The sequence below is a fragment of the Malania oleifera genome, chromosome 6 (assembly GCF_029873635.1).
Source record: "Malania oleifera isolate guangnan ecotype guangnan chromosome 6, ASM2987363v1, whole genome shotgun sequence".
NCBI classification, from domain to species: Eukaryota; Viridiplantae; Streptophyta; class Magnoliopsida; order Santalales; family Ximeniaceae; genus Malania; species Malania oleifera.
In genome coordinates this window covers 36718298-36733677 of record NC_080422.1, presented here as the reverse complement: position 1 = coordinate 36733677, position 15380 = coordinate 36718298, and the positions used below count along the sequence as shown (strand labels likewise).

Below are 15380 nucleotides of genomic sequence, written 5' to 3'. Positions count from 1 at the left end.
TATGCTTGCATGAAAATATTTTTTAAGACATTGCATGGCTTGGTATTGACCTTTTCATTCATTTTAGATACAGAAAATCAATCTACTATGAATCTTGTTAGTGCATAAGTTGCTGTACTAATGATGGCTTCTTATATTGTGTTATTTATTCTGGGAGCAATGTACCAGATACTATTCTATAAATTGGTTCGGTGATTAAATCATTAGTCATACATCTGTTGTCATATATTTTGTTTTTGATAGCAAAAGAAAATTTTTTGAGTGAAGAGTGAGATGCAAAGAAAAGGATATGACGCTGCATAGTGCGTAGACTACACTCAACAACAAACAGGCTTCATTTCCCAAAGCCTCTGAAAGTCCAGAAAAAGGTCTTTGGATGGTTTGGATGCACCCAATATTTCCCAAAGAAACCAGGCAATTTATTTGTAAGTTCCAAGCCGCTGAACAATGCGAAGAGATGAGGATGTTACTTGTCAGCACACACATAAGGAGATAAAGCCTTGTGAGATCTCTTAGTTTGTAGTACATTGTTGGGTTAAGGATACCCTACTGAACAGGACCTTGGAGGTATCATTAGCTCTCTGAATGTGATTAAGAACAAGGGAGAGAAGTATATGAAAGAATCAATTGGACGTAAAAATATTTAGAATAAAATGGCTAGAACCATCAAGAATTTTTAACTTGCTTTCCTATTTCCAAAGTCTAGACTACAGTTGTGAATTAGTTTGGCTTTATTTCTTGGTCACAGGTGTTTAATGGTTCCATGCTTTTAAGGGGCAGAATCCGAACTGAACCCTTTATTAAATGGTTCTGAACTTTGAAACCAGAACTATATGGTTACTGGTTCCTGAAACAGTTCCCCATATAATTATTTTTCATGAAATTTGTTTTAAGAGAACAAATTTTTTTTTTTGGTTAAGAAAAAGAAAGATAAATTACCAAATAAAAAGGGCAAGATGCTCAAAGCTGAAACATTAACTTTTGTTGAATAAAGGCACTTATGTTGTATAGGATGACTACACTATAGTTTTTTGAGCTATTTGGATTCAATCTATTATTTTTTTTTCTAAGTGCTATGCAACTAGAAGTATGGGTCATATATTCAGAAAAAGAAAAAGAAAAAGAAAGAAACTGAGACATGAATAATATAACATACAAGCATGTTCTTAGTATTTTGTTAAAACAAGCGCTTTCTTAATTTTAACAGAATACAGAAGAAAAATTAATGAGGTAAAATGAAAAACAGAACTTGTATAATCTGTTGGATTTTTCACCATGATGTCTGTTTGCTGTTAGATAATTGAGAACATATGTGTATGGCTCCACTCACAGGCTTGGTTGAAACCCTCATCCTCAAAATTAAAATCAATTGTTAAAACCATCATCCTGAAGTAAAATCCTAAAACCAAAATATGATTTTGTCCTAAATATCTAATATCAAAATAGTTTGAGCAAATTGTGATGAAGTAGTTTGTGATTAGCTTATGAAAATCAAAAGAACTAGAACAAATATCTCTCCTTCTTTATTGAAGTGTTTTGTCCCCAATTCAGAACTGGCTAGCAAAACATAGAGTTTCTTGATTTAATGATAATGAGAATACTGTTTTCATGAGAACTAACACAACCAAGTTGAATGCTGAACTTGCATCACCCTTCAATATTTGTATGGGCATTGGCTGTAGTGGAAAATTAGATTGGCATAGCAGGGGCTATGCATATTACTTGATGCATTGACCAAGTCATCAACATTGTAGTCAAGGTCAACTGTATTAAAAAGCAAACATTACGTGAATATACAAGGAATTGATTAAAGATAAAAAGAAAAATAACACTTGCATATTATGGCTTTAACATTTTTAGACATTAGTTTAGCGCTATTTTTTGTAACGTGCTCTAGCTTCTGTAATTAAAAAAAATGGATTTAGATATGACTGGAAACAGTAAATGCTAATATATCTTGTCCTACACCAGCAAGATCAGGAAATCACTGTTCCCAGCCCTTCCAAAAGGTGAAACATTAAGGGTTCGTTTAGTTGTTAAAAATAATTTTCATTTTTCATCTTAGTTTTTCAAAAATTACCAAAAAAAAAAAAAAAAAAACTAGCTAATTTTTCATCATTTGTATGAAATAAATAGACAACAAATAAAAAGTTGTCATTGTTTTTTCCTTATGGAAATAGTTTTATTTTCCATTTCTAACTTTTCAAATAATTACAAAATTGCCACCTTGTTTTCCAGTTTTCCAAGTTTATGTAGAAAAGTTGGAAACATCTTTTGTTATTTTTTAGTTTTTTAACTCTTTTATTATGTATGAGAGCATGAAATTCAGATCTTGGACTTTAATTTGTGTTTGTGTATTTTCTTTGAAATCCACACAAATCCAAATCTAAGCCCCAAAATCCATGATCCCAAATACTAACTTATGTAGTATTTGGCAAATTTGAAAGTAAGTTTTTTTTGTTTTTGTTTTTGTTTTTGAAATATAAAATTGAAAAATGTCTGCTCTTTATTTTCTACCTTTTTAATGTGAATCTTGAAAAACTAAAGAATAAGCTAAACTTTTTATAATTCTCGGGACAACAAAAAAATGGAAAATGTTTTCCACAATCAAACAGGCACTAAATTCTTTAAGAGTGTGTTTGGTATCATTTCGTCGTTGGTCTTTTGCTTACACTTCTTATGCAAAAATCATGAACAAAAATGCTTTTGGTTGTTTTGTACTAGGTAAACCCAAAGAAAATGGTTTTCCTGGTTTTGTTAAAATATAAAAAACCATTTTTTGTAGTTTTCATGTTGTGTTTTTATTTTTTATTTATTTTTTTGTCTTTTTAGTTGAGCCCAGGTAGGGCTTCTTGTTATCTCTTTCTGGCAGCTGAGCCCTTTGAGCCAACACCCCCGATGGCAATCCCTGTCACCCTTCCCTCTGTTATCTCTCTCTTCTGCTCCTGCGCATAATCAACAAGTCTGCTGGCTCTTGTAACCAAGGGCAGCTTCATTGTTGGCATGTCTCAAATTCACTTGTGGCAGTTTGTGGAGAAGAAGCTAGTGGAATATTTTATCCATTAAATGGACTTTATTGGATTATTAGTTTTTTTTTTATTCCTTTTTTTTTCCCTCAAATAAATGACAAGGAGGGATGGACATGTATGAAGCTGCAGAACTATTTTTTTTCTTCCCAATCTAGATCATATTTTATATGGGATAGCCAATAAAAATATGCATCATATATAATATGAATTCTGACCATTATGCTACGGGTTTCTTTTTTATTTCTCTATTTTAGCATTATTATTTTTTCATTTTTAAAGCTTAGTTCATACAATAGTTTTTAGTTCTCTTGCCTTATTTTTTAATCCATAGGTGTACATCAAGGATCTGCTTTGAGTCCTTATCTTTTTGCTTTAGTGATGGACCAATTGACTAAAAATATTCAAGAGGAGGTTACATGGTGTATGTTGTTTGCAGATGGTATTGTATTAATTGACAAAATTAGGGATGAAGTAGTGGCTGAGTTAGAATTATGGAGAGAAGCTTTGGAATCTAGAGGCTTTAGGATAAGTAGAAATAAGACAAAATATATGAAATGTAATTTTAGTAATGATAGGAGGAATATTGGAAACAAAGTTAAAATTGATGATGAAAAAATAAATAGCACTTGTAGATTTCGATACCTTGGATCTATTATGCAAGCTGACGGAGAATTTGAAGATGATGTAATGCATAAAGTTAAAGCAGGTTGGATAAAATGGAGAAGTGCTTCAAGTGTGCTTTATGATCGTAGAATACCCTTAAAATTGAAAGGGAAGTTTTATAGGACAGCTATAAGAGCAGTTATGCTATATGGATCGGAATGTTGGGCGACAAAGAAACATAATATCCAAAATGTAAAAGTTGCCGAGATGAGAATGTTTAGATGGATGAGTGGTATAACATTGAAAGAAAAATTAAGGAATGAACATATTCGTGATAAGTTAGGTGTAGCTTCTATAGAAGATAAGATAAGGGAGAGACAACTCAGATGGTATGGAAACTTGCAACATAGGCCACATAGTGCACCCGTGAGGAAGAGTGACTTAGTTACTGTTTTTGGGGGGCGAGCAGTAGAACGGGTAGGGGTAGACCTAAAATAACTTAGGAGGAGATAGCGAGTAAGGATTTAATATCCTTGAATCTATCAAAAGAAATGGTCCATGATCACATAAATTGGCAAAAAAGGATTCATATAGCCAACCCCACCTGGTGGGACTAAGGCTTGGTTTTTTTGTTGTTGTTGTTGCCATATTTTTTTATGCTTTTTTTTTTTTTTTCTTGTTTGAACTTACATGACTTCTAAAAATGAAAAATAGTGTTTGAATTCATTAGTATCACCACATTAATGAATTTATGTGATTGCCTTTTTGCTATCCGTTGGTTATTACAAATTGCAAGGACTAATAAATGTAAGATGGTTTTTGTTATCTTTTAAAAGCGCTTACAATTAATTTGGACTTTTTTTGGAATTTTTATGCAATATTTTATTTATTTATCCTTTTTTTATGATAATAATATGTTGGCCTAACTAGGCTTTTTAAAGTTATCCTTACCTTTGGTAAAGTTATAGATGACCTTTTCTTTCTCTTGAATTTGATTTTTGAGATTATTTATTTCTTGCATAATCTTGCTATCTTCATTTACTTGAGACTTAGCTAATTTTTGAGACACGTTATCTACTATCTTCTCAAGTTCTTCAATCTTTATATCTTTTTCTTCTTCAACAAGTTTTGTAAATTCAAGTTGATTTTTAAGTTGTTCGTTTTGTTCTTTCAAGTTTGTGTTCCTCTTCGAGATTTTAATGAATTTGTTATGTAGAAAGAGTAATTCAGCTTGAAGTTCTTTATAAGATGGCATACTTTCACATGAATTTCTGCAAGACTCATTACACGAATCTTCAGAGAGGGAATAATAAGAGTTTACCTCTTTGTTATGCACCATGAAGCACATGTTCGCAACTTCTCGATCACTTGGCTCACTTTCCGATTCATTCGAACTAGTGTCATCCCAAGTTGCCTTCATTGCAGGCTTCTTTTTCTTTTTTTCCTTCTTGAGTTGTGGGCATTCCGGTTTGATGTGCCCGACATTTTTACAGTGATAGCAAGTGGGAGGATTATTTTTATTTTTGTATTCCTTTTTATTGCTTTCTCCTTTTTCAGCTTTTGATCCATTAAATTTTCTAGTGAATTTTTTGTTTCTTCTTAAGAATTTTCAAAGCCTTTTAGTTATTAGAGCTAAGTCCTCGTCTTCTAATTCACTAGATTCATTATCTTCCTCACTTGAATATTCTTTCAAAGCTTTTAGAGCTATAGACTTCTTATTTTTGTTTTCTGTGCTTCTTTCTTTCAACATCATTTCATAGGTTAGAAGAGATCTCATCTAAAAAAGTTGTTTTAAGATTTCTTCCTTCCGTAATGGCTATGGCTTTTGGTTTTCAAATAGATGGGAGTGCTCTTAGAATTTTACGGATCATCTCATGGGTGGAATAAGTTTTTCCTAAGGCACTAAGTGAATTTATGATATGGGTGAATCTAGTGTACATGCTTGTTATACTTTCATCGGAGTTCATCCTAATGGCTTCATATTCACTGGTTCACATATCGATTCTACTTTCCCTAACATCTACTGTGCCTTCATAGGTTACTTCTAATTTATCCCAAATCTCTTTGGCTGTTTTACATGTCATTACTCTATTGAACTCATTTGCATCAAGTGCACAGTATAAAGCGTTTATTGCACTTGAGTTAATTTGCAACATTTTATAATCTGAGTCATTTAGTTCTTTATCTTCTTTAGCTACTTCTTTTCCATCAACTAGCTTAGTGGGGATTAAATTTCTATTTTACAACATTACATGCCTTCCAGTCCATAGTTTGAAGGTAGATTCTCATTCGTTGCTTCCAGAAGGTATAATTTAATCCAAAAAAAATAGGTGGCCTAGTTGAGGATTGACCCTCACCAAAGGCAGCTACTCCTATTTGTGCCATTTAGATCTTTATATAGCTACTTATTAGGTTTTGCTATAACCTTGCTCTGATACCAATTGAAACCTAAGGTGTAGTTCCGAGAGGGGGGGGGGGTGAATTGGGTATATTAAAAATTTCTTTGATCCTCTTTATGAGCTCTTGTCTCTTTTTACAATCTCTTAAGGTTTTCTCGTATTTTCATTAATTAGGCAATACACACTAACTCCTATTTCCTTTTAATCAATTCACAATCAATAAACACAATCAATTAATTTATCATTCACACACAACAACCACAAGACAAGAAATCAATTCGGAATATTTAAAGGTCCTGCAAATGAATGTTCAATTCTTGTTTTTGATTTATGAATTTGAATATTGCAATGACAACCAAACAGGTTTTCAATATCAGAACTTAATTAAACCTTCAACTAACAAGTTTTGGGTGTTAACCAATCAACGTACTTCCGTTCGGTTTCTGCAAGAGATCGATTAACCAACGTACTCCCTTTCGGTTTCCGCAAGCCCGAGAACAAATTAGGACTTTCTAGGTTTACTTAAATTCTAATAAGTATTACTTTATGATTTCAAGTATTAAAACATTCACGCAAGTTATATTGTTCCTGAAATTAAAAGGAGAGTAAGGAGAAGAGAATAACACCACCACTTTTTACAAGGTTCAGCTTATCCCAGCCTACGTCCTCGCCTTAGCTCAACCACCTAAGGAGTTAACCAAATCTTGTTCCTTCCGGGTGAAACAAAAAACCTTACACAATTTACCCCCTTTTTCAGGAAGAGAAAAATCTCTCCAAGCACCAGCCTGTGCTTGGTCGAACGATCCGATCAATCTTTTGAACCGTTTAAAGTACAAGAGGATGGAAAATAAATCTGCGTACAAAAAATACTCTCAAAATTTAGAGCAGGTTGTACAAATTGAGATCTAAATTGTACTTTTAAAAACCAAAGCAAAATAGAATATATGAAGCTCTAAAGTTTTAGAACTCACCGATGGTTCTAAAAAGAAATTGAATTGCAACCCGGAACCGAGTTTTGATATTTTCAATCTACCAAAATGGTAGAATTCCTCTCTAGCAAAAGATGTGAGCAAATTGAACTCAAGGAGAATTTCTTTCTCTCCAACAAAATGATGTGGGCAGATGGAGCTCAAGGAGAATTTCAGCACAAGAAGAGTTTCAACAAAAGACTTATTAATCTCTCTTCTTTTGTATTCTATCTTATGTATATTTTTCATTACCTAAGGTGGTGTTTATAGGTTTTTTCAAAGATCAATGTCCCCATCAAGTTAGGTAATATTTGAAAAAAAAATGTTGACCTAATTTTTGAATTTCAAAATTTTTCATTACCCAATGAGGTATTTATATGCTTTTTCAAAGATCAATGTCTCCATCAAATTAGGTAATATTTGAAAAAAAAGTGTTGACTTAATTTTAAAATTCAAAATTTTTCATTACCCAAGGAGGTATTTATATGCTTTTTCAAATATCAATATCCTCATCAAGTTAGGTAATATTTGAAAAAAATTGTTGACTTAATTTTAAAATTCAAAATTTTTCATTACCTAAGGAGGTATTTTATATGCTTTTTCAAAATCAATATCCCCATCAAGTTAGGTAATATTTGAAAAAAAATTATTGACTTAATTTTAAAATTCAAAATTTTTCATTACCCAAAGAGGTATTTATATGCTTTTTCAAAGATCAATGTCCCCATCAAGTTAGGTAATATTTGAAAAAATTGTTGACTTAATTTTAAAATTCAAAATTTTTCAAAGAGAACTTCCCGTTTGAGATCTGAAATCTACTCTGCGTGGCAGTCGTCTGCCACGACATGGCAGTCGTCTGTTAAGACACTGTCTTCAGTTTAAAACACTCAATTTTGCCAGTCATCTGTCCATAGACAGACAATCGTCTGTCAAGTGCCTGACTTCTTTTTATTTTTGAAAACTTTCCTTCCTTAAAGACCTTTGTTGTTTTGATTTTAAAATTATATTTTAAGCTCTTTTAACAAGGTGTTTCTTAGTTTCTTTTGATTTGTGAGAGCTTCACATATCTAAATGACATTTGGTTTAGAAGTACGTACAACAGTCCTTCTAATTATGATCTTCTTAAATCAGTAGGTCCTTCAGCCTTCTTCAGCCTCTTGAGGTTCACTTTTGACTTTAGGTTTGCTTGCCCTTAACTTCTTCATTTGTCGTCCATTGCCTTTGATATTCTGAGGAGCTTCCACTAGATTAGCATTGAGCTTTTAGTTTATCAACCTTGAGAGTCCTTTTACCTAAAAACACATTACTCAACACCGCATGTTAAAGCATCATTCATTTTGTTATCATCATAACAACATTGAAAGCCTTGTACAAATTGAGATCTAAATTGTACTTTTAAAAACCAAAGCAAAATAGAATATATGAAACTCTTAAGTTTTAGAAGTCACCGAAGGTTCTTAAAAAAAATTGAATTGCAATTCGGAACCGAGCAAGTTCGGTCTTGAATCTACAAATTGTTAAAGTAATGCTTATTGTAAGGGGGAGTAGAATGATGCTAGTTGTAACGGAGAGATTTTTTTTAATGCGTATTCATATTTTTTTTGCTTCTCATTTGTCATCATAAAAAAGGGGGAGATTGTTGGCCTAACTAGGCTTTTCAATCTTATTTTGATGATAACAAAATGAAGGATGCTTTAATCTGTTGTGTTGAGTAATGTGTTTTTAGGTAAAAGGACTCTCAAGGTTGATAAACTAAAAGTTCAATGCTAATCTAGTGGAAGCTCCTCAGAATATCAAAGGCAATGGACGACAAATGAAGAAGTTAAGGACAAGCAAACCCAAAGTCAAAAGTGAACCTCAAGAGGCTGAAGAAGACTGAAGGACCTACTGATTAAGGAGATCATAATTAGAATGACTGTTGTAAGTACTTCTAAACCAAATGCCATTTAGATATGTGAAGCTCTCACAAATCAAAAGAAACTAAGAAACACCTTGTTAAAAGAGTTTAAAATATAATTTTAAAATCAAAGCAACAAAGGTCTTAAAGGAAAGGAAAGTTTTCAAAAATAAAAAGAAGCCAGACACCTGACAAACGATTGTTTGTCTATGGATAGATGACTGACAAAATTTGAGTGTTTTAAATTGAAGACAGTGTCCTGGAAGACGACTGCCAGTGTTCTGGGTTTAAAATTTAACCATGACAAACGACTGCCTATATTCTGGCAGACGACTGCTAGCATTCTGAGTTTTAGATTTAACCATGGTAGACGACTGCCATGTCACGCGGAGCAGATTTCAGATCTCAAACGGGAAGTTCTTTTTGAAAAATTTTGAATTTTAAAATTAAGTCAAAACAATTTTTTTCAAATATTACCTAACTTGATGGGGACATTGATATTTGAAAAAGCATATAAACATATCCTTGGGTAATGAAAAATTTTGAATTTTAAAATTAAGTCAATAATTTTTTTTCAAATATTACCTAACTTGATGGGGATATTGATTTTGAAAAAGCATATAAATACCTCCTTAGGTAATGAAAAATTTTGAATTTTAAAATTAAGTCAACAATTTTTTTCAAATATTACCTAACTTGATGGGGATATTGATCTTTGAAAAAGCATATAAATACCTCCTTGGGTAATGAAAAATTTTGAATTTTAAAATTAAGTCAACAATTTTTTTTTTTCAAATATTACCTAATTTGGTGGGGACATTGATCTTTGAAAAAGCATATAAATACCTTATTGGGTAATGAAAAATTTTGAAATTCAAAATTAAGTCAACATTTTTTTTTTTCAAATATTACCTAACTTGATGGGGACATTGATCTTTGAAAAAGCCTATAAATACCACCTTAGGTAATGAAAAATATACTTAAGATAGAATACAAAAGAAGAGAGATTAGAATACAAAAGAAGAGAGATTAATAAGTCCTTTGCTGAAACTCTTCTTGTACTGAAATTCTCCTTGAGCTCTATCTGCCCACATCATTTTGTTGGAGAGAAAGAAATTCTCCTTGAGTTCAATTTGCTCACATCTTTTGCTAGAGAGGAATTCTACCATTTTGGTAGATTGAAAATATCAAAACTCGGTTCCGGGTTGCAATTCAATTTCTTTTTAGAACCATCGGTGAGTTCAATTGCTTTGGTTTTTAAAAGTACAATTTAGATCTCAATTTGTACAACCTGCTCTAAATTTTGAGAGTATTTTTTGTACACAGATTTATTTTCCATCTTCTTGTACTTTGAACGGTTCAAAAGATTGATTGGATCGTTGGACCAAGCACAGGCTAGTGCTTGGAGAGATTTTTCTCTTCCTGAAAAAGGGGGTAAATTGTGTAAGGTTTTTTGTTTCACCCGGAAGGAACAAGATTTGGTTAACTACTTAGGTGGTTGAGCTAAGGCGAGGACGTAGGCTGGGATAAGCTGAACCTTTTAAAAAGTGGTGGTGTTATTCTCCTCTCCTTACTCTCCTTTTAATTTCAGGAACAATATAACTTGCGTGAATGTTTTAATACTTGAAATCATAAAGTAATACTTATTAGAATTTAAGTAAACCTAGAACGTCCTAATTTGTTCTCGGGCTTGCGGAAACCGAAAGGGAGTAAGTTGGTTAATCGATCTCTTGTGGAAACCGAAATGAAGTACGTTGATTGGTTAACACCCAAAACTTGTTAGTTGAAGGTTTAATTAAGTTCTGATATTGAAAACCTGTTTGGTTGTCATTGCAATATTCAAATTCATAAATCAACAACAAGAATTGAACATTCATTTGCAGGACCTTTAAATATTCCGAATTGATTTCTTGTCTTGTGGTTGTTGTGTGTGAATGATAAATTAATTGATTGTGTTTATTGATTGTGAATTGATTAAAAGGAAATAGGAGTTAGTGTGTATTGCCTAATTAATGAAAATACAAGAAAACCTTAAGAGATTGTAAAAAGAGACAAGAGCTCATAAAGAGGATCAAAGAAATTTTTAATAAACCCAATTCACTCTTTGTTGTTTGTCATCCTTTGTTGTCCTTCTACCTAAAAACACATTACTCAACCCCACATGTTAAAGCATCCTTCATTTTGTTATCATTAAAATAAGATTGAAAAGTTTAGTTAGGCCAACATAATAGCATATCATTTTATTGTTATATAATGAAGTTTTCTCAAATTTTGTTTTATTAGAATCTCACGAAAAGAAAGTCTTAAAATGGACAACGCAAACAGATTTTCCTGTTTTTGTTTTCAGTGCAATTGTAAACCAAACACATTGACAGTTTGCAGTTTTTGGTTTTTGTTTCTAGTTTTCAGTTTTTGTTTCCATTATTTTTGACAATGATTCGAAAAGGCCCCTTAGTAATATGATACTGGTGGCTCATCCAGATAGTGAGCATGGTCCGACTTATTTGAGCATGTGCTCTGAATCCTGTAGTGAAGTATCGGTCACACTTATTAAGAAGCATACAAATTAAATAAATTAAGATATGCTAGGGCAATAAGAAATTTATAGGAACTACATGTACCTAGATATAAGTCATCTTCAACCTTTTGAGCGTTGCTTTCTAAATGCTCTTCAACATTTGGCATGCCTTTTTATGCTTCAAGCTAAAATATTCAATATAAAGATGTCTTCACGAGTAAGATGGCCTCTTCAGCTGGCAGACCACTACCACTTTATGCTATCATATGCCCACTGAACCATAGTCATTTTGTATTGGGGTTTAATAACCACTGCAACTAATAAATCAACACATAATTCTCCCAATGCTAGTGAAACTTCTTCACTGCTTCCATCATATGCCTCATAAGACATGGTCCTCCTTAATCTTCGCTTTCTTAGGTCGGTTCCTTATTCTCCTTTTTTGCACATTTTTCCTTTGCAATAACATTTTTATTTTCTTTCAAAGAAAACAATCTCTCTAATGCTCATCTTTGCATCAGTTTACTCTTGATTGTTTGATCCCTGTCTTTGTATTCACAATCAGGGCTTTTTTTTTTTTCTTGATAGAAAAGAAAATAATTAAGAGAGATAATATATAATAAGAGAGAATATACTAAATCCTCAAAAAGAAAATGGGGAAAAGAACCTAAAACACAAAGAAAGTAAAAAGAAAAAGCATGATTACACATTTGTGTGTGTCATCAAATTTTTTTTTCCTTTGGATCAAAAGCTAAGAACAAGCCAGACTTTGAACATGCAGCAGTTCTCTTTCTAGGTCTATGTTTAAATAAAAAAAAATATAGAAAATATATTAGAAGGTCCTTGCAAACATGAAATAGATTTGGTTGTGCTTAAGCTAGTATATGAAGTACCATGTATTAGGCCAAACTATATTTACCACTTATATTTGATTTAAAATACCCTTAAGTGGCCTTATTCCCTCTCTCTCTCTCTCTCTCTCTCTGTTTGCGCTATATATAAAACTATTGTTCTTTGTTACATATGTTTATGTAGAAATACTCTTGTATAGGGGCACTTATATATTATGGTGGTGGTGGTGGTTGTTGTTATTATTATTATTATAACAATGAAATTAATCTGTATCTTACATGAAAGAATATTTTCATGAACTGATCAGGTGATATATATATATATATATATATATATATATATATATATATATATATCTATTGTTCTTTGTTACATATGCTTATGTAGAAATACTCTTGTATAGGGGCATTTATTTATTATGGTGGATTATTATTATTATTATTATTATTATAACAGTGAAATTAATCTGTATCTTACATTAAAGAATATTTTCATGAACTGAGCAGGTGATAGAATAAGCAAACACAAGTAAAATCGTTAGTTTAATTTTTTTTGGTCCTTGCCTTGATCTTTAACTCAACTGACTTAATCGTTTACTACTTAATTTTCGTAAGCATTGAAAAAATTCACGTGATTTGGATATGCAATTCGCCTAGCAAGTACAAAATCTCTATAAAAAGTATATATGTATTAAATAAATTTTCTGTTTAAAAATATGAGCATTTTCCTGGAAAACAACTTAAAAATTAGCAATGTGTTTAGTAAAGCATAATATTTTACAACCTTAACAAATTCATACTTTCATATGTAGCAAGTAAATAGTAATAGTGTCTCATTACATGGAGATATCTTTGTCCATAATATTTTGTGCTCTTCATACTGCTAAGTAGAGGAATATTTGGCGTAATCTATACCAATCAGAGGCTGAGGTATGGTTTATATTTTCTGTTCATTTGCATGTCTGATGATTGTACAATGCTTTATGCAGTCTTGCCATCAGTTGGTCTTGGGGCCCTGTCTGCTAGGGAGGCTGAAGGAAGAACAAATATCTCTGCAGGGGAAAAGGTATGCTTTCATGCTTGGGCTTCAAAAAAAAAAAATGTTTGGGAAGGTGGATTTCTTCATGCTTGTAGTTGGCTAATTGGATGTGGAACCCTTTGCAAGATTGGTCCTTTGTGTGAATCTTTTCGTGTCTAGAAGCATAGCTATTTGATTTCTATTGATTATAAGCAAATTTTCCACATTCTCCAGTTCTTAAAAATGATTTGTTCCACATTTTTAATGGTAAGTGAGGAAACTGGAAAATGAGATCAGGTGGATTTCTTCCCACCCCTCCTTTGCCTGTGTGAAGACATCTTTAACAAGGCTGTTTGAGTTTGTTCAACCTTTAGCTGGTGCTTTATGCATGCAAGGTGGAGATGTTGGTCATTTCCTTAGTACCCTGTCTATCCTACTGTCCTATATCTTGCAACTACATTATGATTTTGCTCCCTAGTGGGTTTACAAATGACAATATAATTTTCTTTTTTTCATGGCCTTATGAAGTTTCTTGTTTTTTTTTTTCTTTATTTTTATGAAAATTTTTTAAAAATTTGTTTATTTGAATTAATTCATTATGGCATGGTTCTTTGTCAATTTTTTCCCATGCAATGTGCATAACATGTTTCCCTTCCCTCGTCTTATCGTGTTTATTTTATTTTATTTCTATTTTTGTGTTTATTTTTGTTTTCTAAGGATCGAATGAATAAACACAGAAATTGTGTGCTAGAGATTGTCTTGTAAGCCAGGCGACTATGAGTAGGTCCAAAAGTGAAGAAGGTTTGGGTCTAGGTAATTTGGTGTCCAAAAACATTTCCTTGGTGGGGTAATGGTTGAGGGGCTTACCTTTAAAACTCTACTCTGTTTGGCCCAAGGTACTGTGTAGTTAATTTGGAATTTTTTAGAACAGTTGTGATGCTAAAATTTGGGTTAATATTACCTATTCTAGTTCTTGGAAGTTTGTAGACTAATCATTCATTTTTCCCTCATGTTTGGTATAGCATTGGTAATGGGGAGAGAATTTCTTTTGGTAGGATCATTGGATTTGGGAGGCTCCTTTGGTTATCCTGTATCGCATCTTTAGCTTATCTTCTCTTCTTGATACCCATATTTTTGTTTTCTTCCTCTTGCAAGAGAGTGGTTATTCTTGGGATTTTAATTTTGTGAGGGACCTTAATGAGTGAGACACCAACAAGCTTGTCCCTCCGATTAATGTGCTTCATTGATCATTCTTTTCGGCTCTAGTTGGGGAATGATAGAAAGGAGTTTGGAGTTTAAACATTTTTGGGTATTTTTCTTGTGATCTTTCTTTTCTCACTTGACTCATGTTCCTAGTGCTACTTCTTTTGCCCCTTACTCTTTGATTTTGAAATCTAAAGTTCCTTCTAATGTTTAGGCCTTTATGTGGACAGCAATGTTGGAAAATTTTAATACTAATGACTTGCTTAAGAAACAAATACCTAACAAATCTTTGTTGCCTGTTGCGTGTGTCCTTTGTTTTACAAGTGGAGAGACTTGTTCACACTTGTTCTCACACTGTCAGTTCTCTTGGATCCTCTAGAGCAAGTTGTTTGGTATTTTTTGGAGCTTGGTGTGCCCTTTCTCTTTGGAGGCATTTTGTGCCAGCGTAAAATTTGTCAGATCACTATGATATGAATCTTTACCGAATATTTGCTAGGGTGTCCTCTACGAGCGATGCGTTGCACTTGAACCACCCGGGTGTAGCGAAAAGTGGGCGAGGATGGGCTAGGTCGTCGCCCCGAAGCGACGCGCCATGTCAGCGCCCGAGTATGGTGTCAAATATGCGAGGGTTCCTGCATCATTCTGGACGTGGGCAAGTAAAGACGTTAGTTCAGGAAACTAGGATTAGATTAGCAACTTGGAATATAGGGACACTTACGGGTAAAAGTATGGAAATTGTGGATACAATGATTAGAAGAAGAATTAATATAATTTGCCTTCAAGAAACTAAGTGGATGGGGGAGAAAGCTAGAGAAATCGATAAATCAGGTTTTAAACTTTGGTATACTAGAAAAGAAAAACATAAGAATGGAGTAGGCTTTATTATAGACAAAA

The 15380-nt window shown here is 32.7% G+C and overlaps 1 protein-coding gene across 1 annotated transcript in view; it reads left to right on the top strand.

Annotated features, from left to right (window-relative positions):
• The window catches only part of LOC131157041 (protein transport protein SEC24 C), a 103054-nt gene that overhangs the window by 65958 nt on the left and 21716 nt on the right, over positions 1–15380 (top strand). Inside the window, exon 12 of the mRNA XM_058110884.1 lies at positions 13255–13331. Coding sequence (XP_057966867.1) covers positions 13255–13331 — 77 coding nt within the window. The remainder of the gene's footprint in view (positions 1–13254; positions 13332–15380) is intronic.